The 19,231-nt window shown below is 31.0% G+C and overlaps 1 protein-coding gene across 1 annotated transcript in view; it reads right to left on the bottom strand.

Moving 5' to 3' along the window:
* The window catches only part of LOC139528242 (proline dehydrogenase 1, mitochondrial-like), a 34,612-nt gene extending 16,587 nt beyond the window's left edge, over nt 1-18,025 (bottom strand). Inside the window, exons 1-3 of the mRNA XM_071324127.1 lie at nt 17,468-18,025; nt 15,054-15,262; nt 211-251 (exon numbers count right to left, since the gene is read on the bottom strand). Of these exons, the coding sequence (XP_071180228.1) occupies nt 211-251; nt 15,054-15,262; nt 17,468-17,761 (544 nt within the window). The 5' untranslated portion in view covers nt 17,762-18,025. The remainder of the gene's footprint in view (nt 1-210; nt 252-15,053; nt 15,263-17,467) is intronic.
* Nucleotides 18,026-19,231: the final 1,206 nt, after the last annotated feature.

The raw sequence follows: 19,231 nt of genomic DNA on the forward strand, positions 1-19,231 counted from the left end.
TTTGTAGTGTACATTTATACATGGCAAGTGAATATGGGTGCATAAAGAAATCTTTTTCATAAAATAAATGATTTTATTGGTGACTGATCTTTATTTACATTTAATACATGTTTATCTGACAGTATTTTTGTCATAACAATTTGTCTTAACTTTGTGTATTGCATACTCTTGCATTCTTTTTTATTTTCATTTGAACAATTCCGAACTTACCCAATTCTTCTAGAGGTGGCTGATTTTCTGGAACACAGCCCCTGAAAAGAGAGAGAACAAAATTAAAACAGGTTATCATTTATTAGATGTAAACTATTATATAAACAACTTTTAAAGTGCCAGTCTTTGTAAGAATCAGGCAATTTAGGTAAAAATTAAAACATGATTAGAAAAAACCCACCGAGCTAATCATGCTATTTAATACTAACCATCATCCTGAGTTAAAAATAATTGGTCTTTTGTTTGTGTGTGTCTGGTAATATCAAATAACTTGGTTAGAAAATTGGTTAGAATGATAGCAAATTATAGAGTTATCTCCCCTTTTTTGTTAATTTCTAGTGCATTTCAACCAAATTGTATCTTCTATTACCAGAACAGAAAATGGAAATGAATGTTATTTTTGTGCATAACTACATATTATGAACTGAAATCAATGTCAAATAGGGTGGGGTTTTTTTTTATCATGTTTTCACCACTGCCTGATTCTTAGGCAGACTGGCACTTAATGTTGGACATGCATTCTAAAAAAAACTGCTATTGCTCTGAAATTGAGATGACATTGCATAAGGAACTATACAAAAATTGTTGTTCTTATGATGAAGAGAACAGGTAGATTTAAACTGAGACTGCTTTCGAGATGGGAATTGTCAAAAATTTGAAGGGTTATTCTTGGATATTCACAAGTTTCAAAGACATTTCCAGGCCTTTATCACCCTCTCAACTACGTGTTATTTTATATTTATATTTTTAACTAACATGGAAAATTCAATGTTCTTTATGCCTAAAATATATAACAAATAGGACCATTGCCAAATTTCTGTTATGGCGGTCTGATAAAGGTCTAAAACAATTTGGAAAAAATAGGCTAATATAGAAAATACAATGTTGAATTTTGCGAATGTTTTTGGATTTTTTAATTTATAAATTTTAACGAAAAATGCAGTCTCTGTATACCCATTATACAATGTCATTATATTTTGTAGTCAAATAATTAAATTTAATATTATCACCAAAATAAACATTTTAAATCATGTTTTTACAAACTTCTGAATGAACAATCACTGACTGTGAAAATATAAGTCTATCAAGCATTAAATTTCAAATTTTATGTACTACCAGTACATTTCATATCTTATATAACATTCATGCACTATTCAATCCTAGAGCACTGGTGCATTTCATATCATCTTTACATAAAATTAAAACTATGTTATTCATGACAAAAGAAGACTCAATATGGCTGCCGAGCAGTTAACACCTTAGAAAGTTAGCTCCCAGTTTTTGCAGCTTTATGACAAATTTAGGAAGACACTGTCTGTGAATTTAGTACTATGTGATAGCTAATTCAATGGAGATTAGAATGATATAATTTTTGTGGAATATTTTCAACAGGAATAATTTTGTGACTTGTGAAAGATTTTTTCCAGAAGGATCTATTTTGATATTTGATTATTGATTTCTACTACTAGAGGTGACAATATATGTACAGTATGTCTTCAGGGCAAAATTTAGCTGGTTTAAAATCAACAAACAAAACACCTACTACTAAACCTGTGAATACTGTCCAGACATTGCTTGCAGCAAAAGTAGATAAGAATGTTCCTTCATCCAAGCATATCTTGGATGTGCAGGATGAAGGTCATTCTTAGAATATGAGCCTGAGGCTCGAAAGTAATAAATTAGCTTAACTTCTCTATGAGGGGTGAAGCTTACATGTAATATCTCTGTTTAAAGAAACAAACTATAACCACCAGACCATAGCTGGCCAGTGACCTTGACCCTAGTATATAAGCACCTGTTCCATAATAACTTGTCATAATTTAAAGCAAGTTTGTGTCGACCAAATATAAAACCCATTGGAAAAAGGGTGGGTCTGACTGATAATCCCTAGGGTGGGAATTAATTACTTTTGAGCCTCAGGCTCATATTCTAAGAATGACCTTCATCCTGCACATCCAAGATATGCTTGGATGAAGGAACATTCTTATTCATATTTCGCCTTCGGTCTCAAGTAATAAATTAGCTTGTTTAAAGTGTAGACACAAACTAAAAACAATTTTTATAAATGCCAACATTTAATAAAGCATAGAAATCACAAGATCATCCAGTAACTACAACTGAAGAAAAGTGTTTTAGTACTGATATTATTCACTTTCCCTTTTATAGAACTTATAAAAAGTTTTACCACATGTCCAGACTAAGCTGTTGCCATAATGTCTTTAATAGAACATCCTTAAGCTAAATGCACTTATGAAGAGGTTCCTCTAAATGAGTAAACCTTAAAACCTCGGCTAAAATTAGAACTCTCTCTAACTATCTAAACCTTATGAAAAGACTTAGATGAATTCTCTCACATATTTTGTACACAAAACATGATAAATCATTGTCTTAACAACACAAAGTTTTAGTTTATCAAAACCCTTGATCACCTCATTAGGTAGACTAACTAACAGATCTAGTATTTTTCAAAAACTCATGTATATGAAAAAATAAAGTGCCATGTCTCTGAATGAAAAAAATAGAATGTAAATCTACAGCTGATAAAGATTGTACTTTGGCAGTTGTAGTCAAGGCAAATAAAGACACAAGTATAAAAGACAGTCTTCAATGTAAAATCCTCTAATGAATATAAAGAACTTAAAAAGATAGCACTAAATTCATCTCCACAGTGAAAGAGTATCTAACTCTTCAATTGCAGATTCAGGCTTAAGCAACCTTTCACATATGAATGTAGTAAACAAACAAATTTAGTAACATCTACTTCTTAAAGGATCAAGTCTGTTTCAACATAAAACAAGTAAAATTCACATTAAACATGCTGAATATGAAAAGCTCGTGTTTTACAAAAAATTTCAATAATCAATAACATCCTTTTTAGATGGTGATAAGGAATTGGTTCTCTTTGAACACACCAAATAATGAAATTTCTCAAAAAATATTGATAATGCTTGATCATAGATGCATGATCTCCAAGATGAAGTGTAAATATATTTTACAAATGATTCTGAAATCTCCTGTTTATATTAAAGTGATTTCTGAATATAATACACACGTTTTTACCCTACCACACAATCAACCCTTCAGGTGTTGGTTCACTTATAATTTTCCAAAACACAGTGAAATCAAATCTCTTCCTGACGGAAAGGCATTCTTCAGTAAGTAACATTTTACTAACTTTTATGTTTAGCAGAACTTTTAACTGTCAAATAAATTAAAATTGGTCTTAGCAAAGAAAACCAACTCTGAGCAGACCAAAAGGAATAATCAAAAGAGCCTTCTGAACTTTATCACTAATAATTTTCTTTATAATTATCCCCAACAATGAAAAAGATGGGAAAATATAAGGTCTTAAATCTGACCATGAAAAGTACAAACATCTCTGAAAGGAGCTTGTTGGTCAAAAGACAACGAATCAATTATCTACAGATTTAAAATGAAAACATGATAACAACAAAACAAATATATCTTCTTTCAATTGCCATCCTGTTGAATCTGTAAATTTTTTAGACATATGATAAGCATCAAAATTTTCTTACCAGGAATATAAAGAACTGTGATAAAAATGTTCTTTCTTGAACACCAAGCCCAAATAATGCAACATTTGTAGTAAGCATGTTAAGTGACAAAGAGATTATACCTCCTATTGCATAATAAATGCTACTGAAATTGTATTTTCTGATTGTATAACTCTCTGTGACTAAAAATTTTTCTCCAAAAGAAAAATATAGCCAACAATTCTAGGAAATCTATATGAAATGAGCGCATGTTCTTAAAGAAGCTCCATCTACCAACAGAAAAATTTTCTTCAAAATTGGATCCCAAATCCTTCTAATGAGGCATCTGGTTCAATCCAAAAACTTACTTGGATGGGTCTAAAAATCAATTCTTAATTTCTGATTTAAATTGTTCAAAATTTCACCTATAGATTGATGATAATAAACACTGTAACAACTATACAGTGTTTCAACATTATTTCTCGCCATGTTTCTGCAACATTCCCACAGATACTGCATTAAAAGCATGTGCCACAAGACCAATTTATGATGCAAATCATCTATAATACAGTTACACAATTCTATTTAAGAAGAATTTCCCAAGGGAGATAATTTTACCATTTCTCATCTGTCAGAAAAAACTTAAATAGCTCAGTATCAATAGTGAGACAAAGGAAAACAATGTGCTTTCAAGGAATGAGTACCAACTTCTCAAAATTTATTCCGAAGCATAGCTTATCAAGCATTTGCACCACTTCTTCTGTATTCAAAATACAACCATCTAAATTCTGATCCATAATAAAAGAAACATCAATGTATAAACTATAGCATGTACATGTATATACTTCAAGTGACATTATTTCATAAAAATACATACATGTAGACAGGTTTTAGAACCTTAGTAAAAACTCTTGATGCAGAAGCCAATCCAAAACAAAGAACATAAATATCATATCAATGTCCTTTCCACATGGATCAGGAAATTGTGATATAATCATAAATGATACTTAAATATGCATCTGTGAGATCTATAGATGTTAGCTCTCTCTCTCTATATATATATAGATAATCATCCCTAAGAATTACATCTAAACAAAAGATAAATGGTCCTGCTCCAAATGCTGATTAGCCACAAGCTAAGTTTGTTTGAATTTTTCAAATAGGTAACAGGCCTTGAAGACCCATCTTTCTTAGGAACTAAGAAAATATAGGAAATAAACTGATTTTCCAATGATCGATCAACCTCTTAAATAGCTCCCTTAGCTATCAATTTTTGGACTACTGAAATTATTTCATCCTTATGAAAGGTGAAATGTATTTTATTCAAATATGTGGTACATCATTAAAAATAATTTTATAACCATTTCTTATTAAATCTAATATCAATAGATCATTAGTAACATTTTCCAAATCATAATATTTAAGTTATCTACTGTATATATATCAACTGGTTGAGAAAAGTGACCTCTTTGAGATTCTCTGTTCCTTTTTGGGAAACCTCTCCCTCTCAATGAAGGGAATTGCCTACTAGTATATGCCCTGTTGACCAACAGAGCCTCCGCAGTTAAAAGACTGATATTGCCTTTCCCATAACAGCTGGAAGTAAAATAATTGCTAGACCTGGAACATCTTCCAAGGAATCTAGAATTTGCTTTAGAATCTTTGTATAATCACCAAGTTTGCTTCATGCAATCATAACAAAAAACGTAATAAATCAACTATCACATCAGAATTACAAATAAGTTTTATCATCTAGATATTTCTGAGCATCTCCTTTGCGTTTAAATAGAAACCCATGGTCAAACAAACAAATAGAATTTTACAATAAAATCCTCAACAATAGGGGTGATGATCAACCCCTTAATAAAGTATCTCTGGGTTTCCTGCATCTTTGAAACCATATAGTGGGCCTGTCTAGGCAGTGCCATTTCAATCTTGTTATTTATCCTAGACACACTAGGATTCTCACAGTTCTCAGGGTGATAGTATTACTCCTCTATGAACTTGATATTTTCCTGATTTGATATTTACTGACATGGTAGTATTATTAACAGTCACAGAAAGTCCACAAGAAAACTTAAACACAGTTTTCTGCCTTTTTAAACAATTTTGGGATTTTCCAAGCAAAATCATGATTAAACTGTTCAACAAACAGGATGAGATAATGGACCATTAATCTCACTAAGAGAAGCCTTAAAGGCTTCTGAAAACCTTAATGCAGGTTCAAAAGACGTATAAAATTCAGCTCCGGCTGGACTATCATCAGCCATGGCACAAACTCCAAAAGGAGGTACATGACAGTATCATTACAGTAGTTCAGATCAAAATTAGAACTAAATCTTCATTAAAGTAAGCCTCTAATGGCAAAATTCGAATAAAGCAGCAGGTTTCTCTACAAACTCTGCTTGAGTTGAAGGCAGAGAAACTGTCTCAAACCTCATGATTCATACATGTTCTTTACTACATTAATAATAATGAGTCCATGCATCAATATGTATACATGCCTATCTTAAATCTCAACAGCACTATCTTGAGAAAAATTCACAAATCAAGGAGATTTTGAAGCTATACAAGTAGAACTAGATTTTAAAAACTTACTTTTGACTCGTTCTGTTGCTTTGTCAATTATTTCCAATTGCAATGCCATTATGATCTTTTATAAAACTACTAGGTTTTATAACTGTTTAAGAAAAGGATTTATTCAAAATACCTCTTGTTTTCCTATTAAATTTATCATCTTTAATTTCTAAAACAACTCAGAGGTGATGAAAATCATAGCCATCACTCTTGTAAGTGTAAACATAATTCTAAACATCTTGCAAAAGCAATACATTTGCATAATCAAATTCAGCCATTGTAATAAAATAATGTGTACCTGTGCAGGTAAAACACGTGTAAATTCTGAAGAGTACTCACGACCTTCAGGTGAATAGAAATACTTTTAAATATCTACCTGTTTAACAAACACGGGTATGGATTAAGTAACAAATGTGCCGTACATCGTACTAAGGCAAAAACTTAATGAATATATAAAATTGTCATACATCGTAGACAATAAAAATTTTAATTAATTTCCATCGACACTTGTCATACATCGTAGACAAGAAATTTTTTAATTCATTTCCATCAACACTTGTCATACATCGTAGACAATTGAGGAATTATTATTTCTAATTAACAAAATAACATTAGAACTTGTCGTACATCGTAGACAAGTTAAATGTAACTTTTAGTAACTTTCCCCTAAAACTTAGATAAAAATAAAATAACTAAAAAGAATTCAAGTGAAGTGTTCACTTCACACCCTCTAGAAAAATAATGACAAGTTATTATGGAACAGGTGCTTATATACTAGGGTCAAGGTCACTGGCCAGCTATGGTCTGGTGGTTATAGTTTGTTTCTTTAAACAGAGATATTACATGTAAGCTTCACCCCTCATAGAGAAGTTAAGCTAATTTATTACTTGAGACCGAAGGCGAAATATGAATAAGAATAAACCACCACCTAGTAAACGAACTCATTCAGACGTATCTAACGAATCAAACAATAGTTTAGACTTATCTGGCATAATGAACTTTCAAAAGGATATTGATGAAATTAAAATCAAACTTGAAGGTGTGACAAGGAGAGAGGACCTTGATAGAGTAACAAAAGATCTGATTAAAACTAGTGATCTTGAGCAAGTGGTTACTTTAATTGTCAAAAAGCTGATGAATGAATTTAAAATAACTACAAAAGAAGATTGATGAAAAAGTGGAAGAAGTTAAAAATGAAATGCAGGAAAAATTTGATGCTTTAACTATAGAAAATGAAGACCTGAAAAATAAGATACAAGCTATACAGTATTCCAATACAACAATTAGAAGAGACTTAAACGAAACAAGTCGACTTTCAAGACAGGCTGATATAAGCAGCAATTATAACGAGCAGTACTCGAGAAAAAATAACATTAAAATAATAAATTTTCCAAGAAAGGATAAACAAGATCTTAGAAAGGACTTTATGGAAACTGTGAAAAAAGAACTAAATGTCCAATTAGAAGACAGAGATGTGGTTGCAATCCATCGTATACCATCCCAAAAGGCTGGGCCCTATCCAGTTATTGTCAAGCTATTTAGTAGTGATGTTAAGCGCCAAATTATGAGATGTAGGAAAGAATTGACCAGTAAAATTAGATTTGTGGATGACGTTACTCAAAGAAACATGAGTTTAATTGAGAGACTTAGAAAAACTGACGAGTTTGAGTCTGTCTGGTACTTTAATTGTGGAATTTATGGTAGAACACCTGCAGGACTTCAGCTGAAATTTGGACTATATGATGACATTCATTACAGAGTACAGCAAGGGAAATAGATGTTACGTAATAAGAACTTAGACCTCACGGACAGTTTTGAGAATTCTATAGTTCGTTGTTGATATTTGACTTAATATTTGTGCTTATCTCCCTTTCTTTGTATAAAAAAATCAGAGTTATCTCTCTTTTAACTATAGATCATGTATAGTATTGATTTTCTTTCTACAATACATATTGATGTTAATTTTTTTTTTGTACAGATAATCTTAATTTTTGTTGAACTATTATTTTGTTGGTGTCATATAAGGCAAACTGCATAAACTGACAAATCCCAACTACAATGTGGCAAAACATATTGAAATATTTATTTTTTTTAACACTTTTTTTGTCTGTTAATTTTATTTTTTTCTATGAATTGAATGTCTGTAAAGTATTGAATTACACTGTTGGTCTATGTACGAGGCTTGGTAATACATGTATGTTGAGAATTTTTATACCACCATATCTAGATGTTTTGAGCAAATCTTTGCGTATATGTCTTTGTGTCTCATGTGAATGTATAATATGGATGATCATATGTAAAAATGCATGCCTATATGAAATGATGATGTACACATATTTCAAACCTTTATGGGCTCTTTAAAGATACTGTCTGTTAACTGTCAGGGTCTGGGTGATTTATCTAAAAGGAGGGATGTATTTAGTTTTCTAAAATCTGGAAACCATAACATTTATTGTCTTCAAGACACTCATTTCACAGTGGATAAAGAAAATAGTATAAGAACGTTATGGGGATATGAATGCTACTTTTCATCCTTTTCTTCAAATTCAACAGGTGTAGCTATTATGTTTAAAAATAATTTTGAGTGGAAAGTCCTTAAAGAAAAAAGGGACATTGATGGAAACTACTTAGCTTTGGATTTGGTTGTAGATAAAGTTCGTTTTACTCTCATAACTATATATGGCCCAAATACTGACAGTCCATTTTTTTATGAGCATATTATGTCAATTATTGATGATTTTGAAAATGAGTGTTTTATTATCTGTGGAGATTTTAATCTTGTGTTAAATCCAAATTTAGATTGTTATAATTATTTACACATAAATAATCCTAATGCTAGAGACAAACTATTAGAATTGATTGACGATAGATCTCTAGTTGACCCCTATAGGGAACTTTTTCCTGACCTGTGTAGATACACTTGGAGAAAAAAATCACCTTTCAAACAAGCTAGGCTTGATTTTTTCTTATTTTCTGAAAACATTTTGTCGTTTTTGAAAAATTGCTGTGTAGAACCCAGTTACCGATCGGATCATTCTAGAATTATTCTAGAACTTGAATTGAATCCATTCATTAGGGGGAAAGGTTTATGGAAGTTCAACAATTCTTTGTTGTATGATGCTGACTATGTTAATGTTATGAAGGAAAAAATTTTGAATGTAAAAAAACAGTATGCAGCCTTGGTATATAATTTTGACAATATTAATGAAGTGAATAATAATGATCTTCATTTTACAATTAATAGTCAGTTGTTTTTGGAAACTCTATTAATGGAGGTGAGGGGCAAAACTATCTCATACTCTAGCTTCAAAAAGAAGGAAAGAGAGAGAAGGGAAAAAACTTTAAAAGATGACATAAATATTTTAGAAGAAAATGTAAACTCAGGTTCTATACAGCAATTGGAAGACAAAAAAAATGAACTAGAAAAATTCAGAAAGGAAAAAATGCATGGTAAAATAGTTCGATCTAGAATACAGTGGATAGAAGAGGGAGAAAAACCCACAAGTTATTTTTGTGGACTTGAATCTAAGAATTTTACCAGCAAGATTATTCCAAAGGTTGAAAAAGAAAATGGTGATATTGTAACTAACCAAAAAGAAATACTTAAACAGGTTAAAATATTTTATGAAAATTTGTACAAAAACAGAGATGTTGAATGTTGTAAACCCAAAGATATTGAAAATAGTCTACAAAATGTAAATGTTAGAAAGTTATCTTTGGATGAACAAGATAAACTAGAAGGTGAAATATCAGTTCAGGAAGCTGGTGAAACTTTAAAAAGAATGAAAAGCAATAAAACGCCTGGATCAGATGGTTTTTCAAGTGAATTTTTTAAATTTTTCTGGCCTGACTTAAAAATTTTTGTTGTAAGATCCTTGAATGCAGGGTATGATAAAGGGGAACTTTCTGTTACTCAAAAACAGGGGATAATTACATGTCTTCCAAAGGGTAACAAACCTAGACATTTTTTAAAAAACTGGCGCCCTATATCTTTGCTTAATACTGTATATAAAATTGGCTCTGGGGTTATAGCAGGAAGATTTAGAACAGTTTTGACTAAACTTATTGATACTGATCAGACAGGTTTTATGAGTGGAAGATATATTGGGGAAAATCTAAGATTGATCTATGATATCATGGAATATACTGAAGATAATGATATACCAGGCCTTTTATTGCTGATAGATTTTGAAAAAGCCTTTGATTCCATTTCATGGGAATTTCTTTTAAATGTATTGAAATTTTTTAATTTTGGCGATTCTATTATAAATTGGGTGAAAGTGCTCTATCAAAACATTAATTCAGCAGTCATTCAGGGAGGGAATCTTTCAGACTTTTTCACTGTTGAAGGGGGTTGTAGGCAAGGTGATCCATTATCGCCTTATCTTTTCATTCTTTGTGCTGAAATTTTAGCGTTAAAAATAAGAGATAACAAAAATATAAATGGAATCAAAGTTCTTGATGTTGAACACAAACTCTCGCAGTTTGCTGATGATACATCACTACTTTTAGATGGTAGTGAAGAATCTTTAAATGAGTCATTATTGGAACTAGATTGGTTTGCTAAAATTTCTGGTTTGAATATAAATTTTTCCAAAACTCATGTCATTTGGATTGGAAGTAAAAAGTACAGCACAGAGACACTTTGTACAAATCAAAATCTTACTTGGGGAAGCACATCCTTTAAATTATTGGGTGTTAATTTTGATGTTGATTTAGATAAACTAGTTAAAATCAATTATGATGAAAATATTGTAAAAATAAAAAGACTAGTCAAACAATGGTCTAGACGTAACATTACTGTTATTGGTCGAATTACTGTTGTAAAGACACTTATGTTGCCGATTTTGATCATTTAATATTGTCACTACCTAATCCAAGTGAAGATATTATTAAACAGATAAATGAACTGATGTATAAGTTTATTTGGAACTCACCAGTTCATAGAGTGAAAAAAGATGTAATACAAAAAGATTATTGTGATGGAGGCTTAAAAATGATTAATTTACATGCTTTTATAAATGCTTTGAAATGTACTTGGATTAGAAGAATTTGTAGAAATGATTGTAAATGGCGAAATATATTTTTGTCATATGTTGATAAAGATAGATTATTTAGTTGTGGTAATAGCTATGTAAAGCAACTACAGCAAAGTATTAAGAATCAATTTTGGAAAGATGTACTGGGTGCTTGGCAAATGGTAATTGAAAAAGAAATGAATTTGCACGACTGGGAATATTTTCTTTCCAGTCCAATTTGGATGAATAACCTATTCCAAATTGATAACAAACCAGTTTTTTTCAAAGACTGGCATAGTAAGGGTATTTTATATGTAAATGATATTGTGGGGGAGAATGGTACCTTTCTAAATTTTTATCAATTTCAGGAGTGTTTTCAGATGGATATAGACATCATGAAATATAATAGCATAATTTCTATGCTAACTAAGACTTTCAAAAAAATTAAAAGGGGAGATTATAAATTAGTATCTCCTTTCATACCATCAGTTATAAAGACCATTCTCAAAAGCAAAAAGGGATCAAAAGATATGTATTTGGTGCTAAGCAAAAACAACACTGTTCCTACGGGAGTAAAAAGATGGGAAGCAATTTTAGTTTTAGAAAATCAAAACTGGAAAAAGATTTTTCAACTACCATTTGCTATTACAAAAAATACTAAGCTACAATGGCTTCAGTATAGAATTAATCATAAAATTCTGGCAACAAATACATTTTTAAACAAAATTGGGATTGTGCAAAACCCATATTGTACTTTTTGTAAGACTGAACTTGAATCAATTGAACATATACTGTGGGATTGTTATTATGTACAACAATTTATTGAGCAAACTGAAATGTGGTTTCTCCATAACGGTATTAGTATACCATTTACACAGGATATTTTTTTGTTTGGAAATTTATCACGAATGTACAAAGGTGACCCTCAAAACAATATTTTTCTCTGGATTAAACAATATATATATAATACACGATATTTTAAAGGAGAATTAAGTTTAACAGCATTGATTGAAAAAATAAAGCATCATTATATTTTGGAGAAGAAGATATCAGTTAAAAATAAATGTTTTGAAAAGTTTAATCAAGCTTGGTGCATTTACCAAGAGGCTTTACAGGATAATTTAGTGGATTAGCAACTATGAAAAAATTAGCAGACATCAAAATGATTTTTTGTTTTTTGTTTTTTTTGTTTTTTGTTGCTTTTGTTTTTTTTCTTTTTCTTAATCATCTTTTAATTCTTTTATTTATTAATTCTCTATATTTTTTTTTTGTATGTCCTTTTTAATAAGATACAATTATAAAATCCAAACAAAATGTTATTTTCAAGTTCTATACATTTTCTAATAGGTTGTATTATATTACATTTATACATATGAACTTATTGTTTGATAACTGTACTGTTGTATATTATATATGTTGGATAAAAAAAAAAAAATAAAAAAATAAAAAAAAAAAAAATGTTATTCATGACAAATGAGTAATCAATGCACCGTCAGTGCTGTAATCAAGCCAATTTTGTAGCTAGTCAGACATTTTTTATAATCTTATTCACAATATTAAAACTTTGTTATTTAAGAAAAAAGTTCAATCAAAGCTCTGCCAGTGCTGTTATCCAGCCAATTTTGTTGCCAGTCAGACCTTTTTTCTGATCTCATTTACAATATTTGCTTTGATTTTCCTGCTAAAATTTTTTTTTTGGATTGCCAAACGGGATAAATATTTCTCAGTATTGATGCAATTTCTTTAGATATATCAATTTTAGGAGGTACACTGATTTTTGCATGAGTCAAACTTACCTTTGAGTGAGTACACAAAAATGGGACATATCGAAGGACAGTCGTGGAAAACACCTACTGTTTTCATTGCCTATGGTGGTACGTCAGTGGTATAAAAATATATGTTATTTTATCGTTGATCATTCTTCTTTCAAAAATCATTTTCAGAATAATTTCATATCCTGTAGATCAAAAGTTATAACTGAATTTGTTTTTATTTATTGCTGAATACTAGTAGATGTTCTTACTTTAATACATACTTGAAATGTCCCTTCATAGTATTTATTGCTGAATACTAGTAGATGTTCTTACTTTAATACATACTTGAAATGTCCCTTCATAGTATTTATTGCTGAATACTAGTAGATGTTCTTACTTTAATACTTACTTGAAATGTCCCTTCATAGTATTTATTGCTGAATACTAGTAGATGTTCTTACTTTAATACTTACTTGAAATGTCCCTTCATAGTATTTATTGCTGAATACTAGTAGATGTTCTTACTTTAATACTTACTTGAAATGTCCCTTCATAGTATTTATTGCTGAATACTAGTAGATGTTCTTACTTTAATACTTACTTGAAATGTCCCTTCATAGTATTTATTGCTGAATACTAGTAGATGTTCTTACTTTAATACTTACTTGAAATGTCCCGTCATAGTATTTATTGCTGAATACTAGTAGATGTTCTTACTTTAATACTTACTTGAAATGTCCCTTCATAGTATTTATTAGTCCATGTTAAGTTTAGTTTGTTCACACATGTGCATGTTTATACATATACATGTATATGTTGTAAGTATTAATATTCTCTGTAACTATGACATGTAGTTTTATGAGAAAAAAGTCCACGATAAAATATTATAGTATCAAACATATAGGTCACTATACATGTAGGTATACAATTTTAGTAAAGAATGGGTTTTTACTGGGTACATGTATGTAAGGTATGGAACTGTTAATTAAGTATCTTAATTTAATTGCAGTGTGTTAAACACAAGTGAAATTACATATGTAACTGCTGCCAATTAAGACAGCATTTGAATGACAGTAATTTCCACTAATACTCACATCTTTATATCTTGCCTTGGGAAAGAATTGGAATGAATATATATAACATAAATTTGTCAAAAGTGTGGGAATCAATTTTGTTATCATGAGTACACGTCTTGTGTGCAAGATTTTATGCAATTACCTACACAAGCATACAATGCGGATCAAATTCTTAAACTTGATCGAATGTGATGTCACATGCTTGGAAATCACTACATTGTGTGTGTCTAGGTTAATAGCTTACTTGTGACTTCAAGGAAATTTTTGAACAATTGGTGATGATATCCAGAGGTTTCAATTTTAAATTGTGTTTGGTAGGAAGTTGAATTTGTAGGTGTCCATATTGGCTGGAACTCTTAGAAAAAGTTGACCATAGACTGTACAAGTTCTTTTTTAATCTTTGTGGTTAGATTTTAAGTTGGTAAATTAGCATCATGGTGTATCTGTCAGTTTTATCTTCGCCTATACTTTCTTCTGGATTTTTTTCTAGTTTGTCTTGTAAGTATATTTGATGTGGGTCCTATACTAAGCACTCATATCCAAGTACATGTATGATTTGGCCCACCACAGTTTTACCTCAATACCTGACATATTTGAGTTGGAGATATCTTTCGTTGTTCATGATAATACATTGTAGTTAATTCCATTTTAATTCCAGATTTATACTCCATGTATTACTTATGAAAAGTACAGTAATTCAAGTATACATCATATACTAAATCCTTATTATAACATATTATTAAAAAATACTTGGCATTGACTGGGTAGGATCTTAAAAACCATTACGAATCACCGCACTATTTTAATTAACAATCTAAGGTGATAAACTTTGAAAGATTTAAATATCAAGTCAGTGCCATAGGGTTTTGGGGTGTATTTCATGCAATCTTTACCCCTAAAAACAAAACATATCTATAAACCTACTTTGCCTCTGCCTCTTTGGCCTGTTTTGATGATAGATCTTCCTCTACACTGTAATCAAGTATAGACTTCACACCAAACTGTTGATTCCGTGAAACAAGAGGCCTAATGGCAATCTGATCTTCTCCTGCCACAAAATGACCATAAAATGTTCCTTTCATTAAGGTTGTAAATAAAGTCTTTCCTAACAACCTCCGACTCCATTTCAAAATCTGTAATTGAAAATACATTATGAATAAATTTCCAATCACACTAAGTTTTTTATGGCATTTTCATGCCACATTCTCAATACATGTAATGCTGACACAGTGTCAATATCTAGGATTTGCAAACAGTTTTTTATATATTGTTAATGTGCAGTGTTATTAGAGTAAGAAAGATCAGTTGTTGACAGTTTGAATGAAACTTATAGGCAACAAGTTTTAGCCTTTCTATAATCATGCTTATACTGTAATTTATTTTGTATCTGCAGTGGTGGAACCAAGGAAGGGGGGGGGGGGGGGGGGGGGGTTCTGGGGGTTGGAATACCCCTTTTCTTAGGACGATCAGTGCATTAGAATGGGGACATATAGTTGGAACCCCCCCCCCCCCCCCCCCCCCCCCCCCCCCTTTTTTTTTTTAAATAGCTGGATCTGCCCCCGATCTGATCATGATATCCTTTTCTATCCAGGACACGTTCCCAATTCTAGCAAATATATAACCTTGTCCACATCAAAAAGCAATCATTAACATGATTAAGAACTGCTACATGATAAGCAATAATTTAAAAATGGCTTGAATATGGAATGAAGCTAATAGCTTCATACCTTGGTCAAAGCAAAAACACATGCATCTGCATGAGTATAGACAGATGGACATATCAAGGATATAGGCTTAATCCTCTGTCTTACATGTATAGGTATATATATACTTAAGTTTGTAAAATTATAATAAGTTTTTTATTCTTTAATTAGATTGTAAGTTAATCCCATTATTTAAAGTTTAATGTTCCTTGTTTGAACATCCTAGAGCTTAATGATAAAAAAAATATTTAATATCTTGCATAAGACAATGTGAATAATCCAATACTAACTTTAAAACCATAATAATACTTATCCAAATTATCTCATTTATATTTAGACATGACTTTTTACTTGCAATATTTTTATGATAATTATTTCCCTTAAATAAATTGATATTATTTTTATGTTTAAGGTTAAAGATATTCCAATTATTTTTATTGTTTAAAATTCTGTGTATTTTTTAAAGAATTAATAATTCTTTGTGACAGGTTTTATTTTATTTCAAAAACTTGTCAAATATTGTTTTTATATCTCAGATTAAGGATTTATATTTTTGCTGTAATTCACTCAGTTATCTTCAAGATTTTGTCTTGAATAATAAGTTAAATATTAATTGATTAATAAGCTGAATTATAACCTTTAGGTTATGCTGTCATTTCTTTTTTGAATTAAGTAAAAATGTATGTATTATGTTATGTTGTTTTAAAAATAAAGTTTGGTTAGGCAAGAGTTATCATGTTGTCATGGTTGTTAATACATTTGGAAGGATTTAAAAGAAATACTGTAAATTCAGAAATTATTGCTAGGTTTTTATTATTGCAATGTAACCTCAATAATTTGAACTCGCATTTTGAAATATTTTATATGATTTAAACAGGATTTTTCTCAAAATCATGAAAATTAAAATCGCATTTAAATAATAAATGCACGTTATAATTGCTGAATTTACAGTAGTCCAATGATGATTGTCATGTAAAGCAATTAAAAAGAAGGAGCTTAGGTATTATTGAGATGATGAACTTTCAGGGCCTTTTAAAGCGGACTGTGTATTATGGGCTTTGCTCATTGTTGAAGCCGTACTTTGATCTAAAGTTGTTAATTTCTGTGACAGTTAGGTCTCTTGACAGTTGGGGAGAGTTGTCATGATTGTCTCATTGGCATTCATACCACAAGTCCTATGTTTTAGGGTTAATTGTTAATACGATCCCCTTTAATGATATGGTGCTTTGAATTGCTGTCTTTGTTCTATTAGAATAGAAATAATTCATTGGGGCTTGTATTCAGTGATGGGTCTAGAACTTTTTGACCTAAGACTGGCTTAGTGGCATGCCCTCCAGTAATTCACTACATGTATATAATCAACCCACAAAAAGACAGACCCCCCCCCCCCCCCCCAAACCTTAGCCCCTTTATGCTGATATAATTTAACATCTCGCTTGATTGTTGTGAAATAATTAGTAGATAGGGCTGACCCATGCACGAAAAATCTTAGCCGAATGAATTATTTCATTAACAAATGTTGGATGTTTTAGAAGTAGTTTGCATGTTGCCATTGTTGGAGATTTATTGAGGGTCATGCATATTCAGGATTACGTAAAGTTTAACATGCATGTATAAATAATTCAGTGTTCTTACCTCGGTGTTATTTTTTACCAAGAATTCAACCGAACACAGATTGAATACAAATAGCGCTCGAACAAGTTCTGTCGTCTTTTTGCTGCGAAAAGCCTCTTCGGCATTTCCAAAAGTCAGATCAAGTTTGTGTTGTTTTTCCTCGTTGTCGTTCAGCTTAGATAAACTTTCGGCATCCTTGATTTCAGCTCCTAATGTAGATTTAGGAAATGATTGTAAAGAATATAATGGATGCTTTCTCGAATGGCTGATCAAAAGTAAATTTCTCTTCCGGATAAGTTTTAAAACATTTGCCATGTTATCACACCGTTTTGTTGTGTTGTTGTGATGAATGAGTCAAGGTCACGAACTTAGCACGTGGGCAAGAATTTAGATTAGCATAAAAACAATTAAATATACTTATTATTTTTGTTAATTAAGCCTACTGTTTGTATTTGTCTGTGCGTACATATATTAGTGTAGAGAAATGTCGTGTTGCTCTTCTATCCACTGGACGTCAAATCAAAAAAGAAATACAGAGACAGATGTAAGAGTTTTTACATTCCTGTGGAGGTGTGTCTCATTCAGCTAATCAAAAGTGGTCAAATTTTATACTCTGCACGATTCTGACTTAAACTGCTTTCATGTGGATCCGACCGGAGTCGACCCGTCCCAGATCGATCTGGGTACCGTCGGTCCGGCCCCAATTAATAAATTACATGACAAGGATGTTATATAAACATTTTTACTTTAAGAGGCTGTCCATTTGAAAACCAGGCAAGGGATGCATAAATGTTGGCACATTAAATTTTCTTAAAATTAGTTTTCTTGCATTAAATGCCCTTGTTATTAGATGCAACAAATAGTGTGTATTTGTTTTTTGGATGAAAGTTTGATATAGTCTAAAAATTTGGGAGGTTTTAGTACCTTGTTTTCCCCTTTATGTCCATTGTAAAAGTGCAATTTTTAAAATTGTTTTTTTTTTGTTCCACATTTATTTGAAATGTAAAAATCGTTTAAATATTTACTTAGATGTGTAATTAATACTCTTAAGCTAAAAAAATATTGGGATCTACATTATTAGTGCTTATTTCTTTGTTTGAACCATATCATAAAACTAGTATCTGGATTACCTCCCTTTGAATACCAGTGGGAATATTTTCAATGAATACGTTATTTTGTCAATAAAATATTACAATGAATATTCTATCAATGATAATAAATTACAATATTGGGGAAAACACACAAAGATTGTGATAAAACTCTTTTTGTTGAAAAAATGAATTAAAAAAAATATATTTGCTGCGGATTCATTTACTGCATTTGTATACAAGAAAAATGGAGGGAACAAATGACTTCTGCAGTTTCAGCAGGTTAGGAGACTGTTCTGGCCATATCATCCATTTTCGTGACTGCCAAAAAGATGTTGTTGCCCACCTTAGATATCTCAAAGTGTGCACTACAGGTGCAAACGTAAATGAGCAGGATCTAATACTGTATCGCGCCGGATTATTTGATGTTGATGCAGCCTGCAGGCAATTACTACTTATTTGCAAAGCCCATAGAGATTCACTTGGGACTTATTGGAAAACAAACAGTTTGAAGTGTGCCTATCCAGTCCATACAACAAAGTGTAAAGGAGATAGGGCTATTGATTTTAAAACATCGAAAGAACTATTTTTCCTTTATCAATCCTTGATACCTGTTGGAAGTGGCCATGGTAAGTTACATTTTGTACATGTACATTTAATTCAGGTTGTGCCCTTTCCCTAATATGTGTCCATTACC

Source organism: Mytilus edulis, chromosome 6 (genome assembly GCF_963676685.1).
Source record: "Mytilus edulis chromosome 6, xbMytEdul2.2, whole genome shotgun sequence".
Taxonomy (NCBI): domain Eukaryota; kingdom Metazoa; phylum Mollusca; class Bivalvia; order Mytilida; family Mytilidae; genus Mytilus; species Mytilus edulis.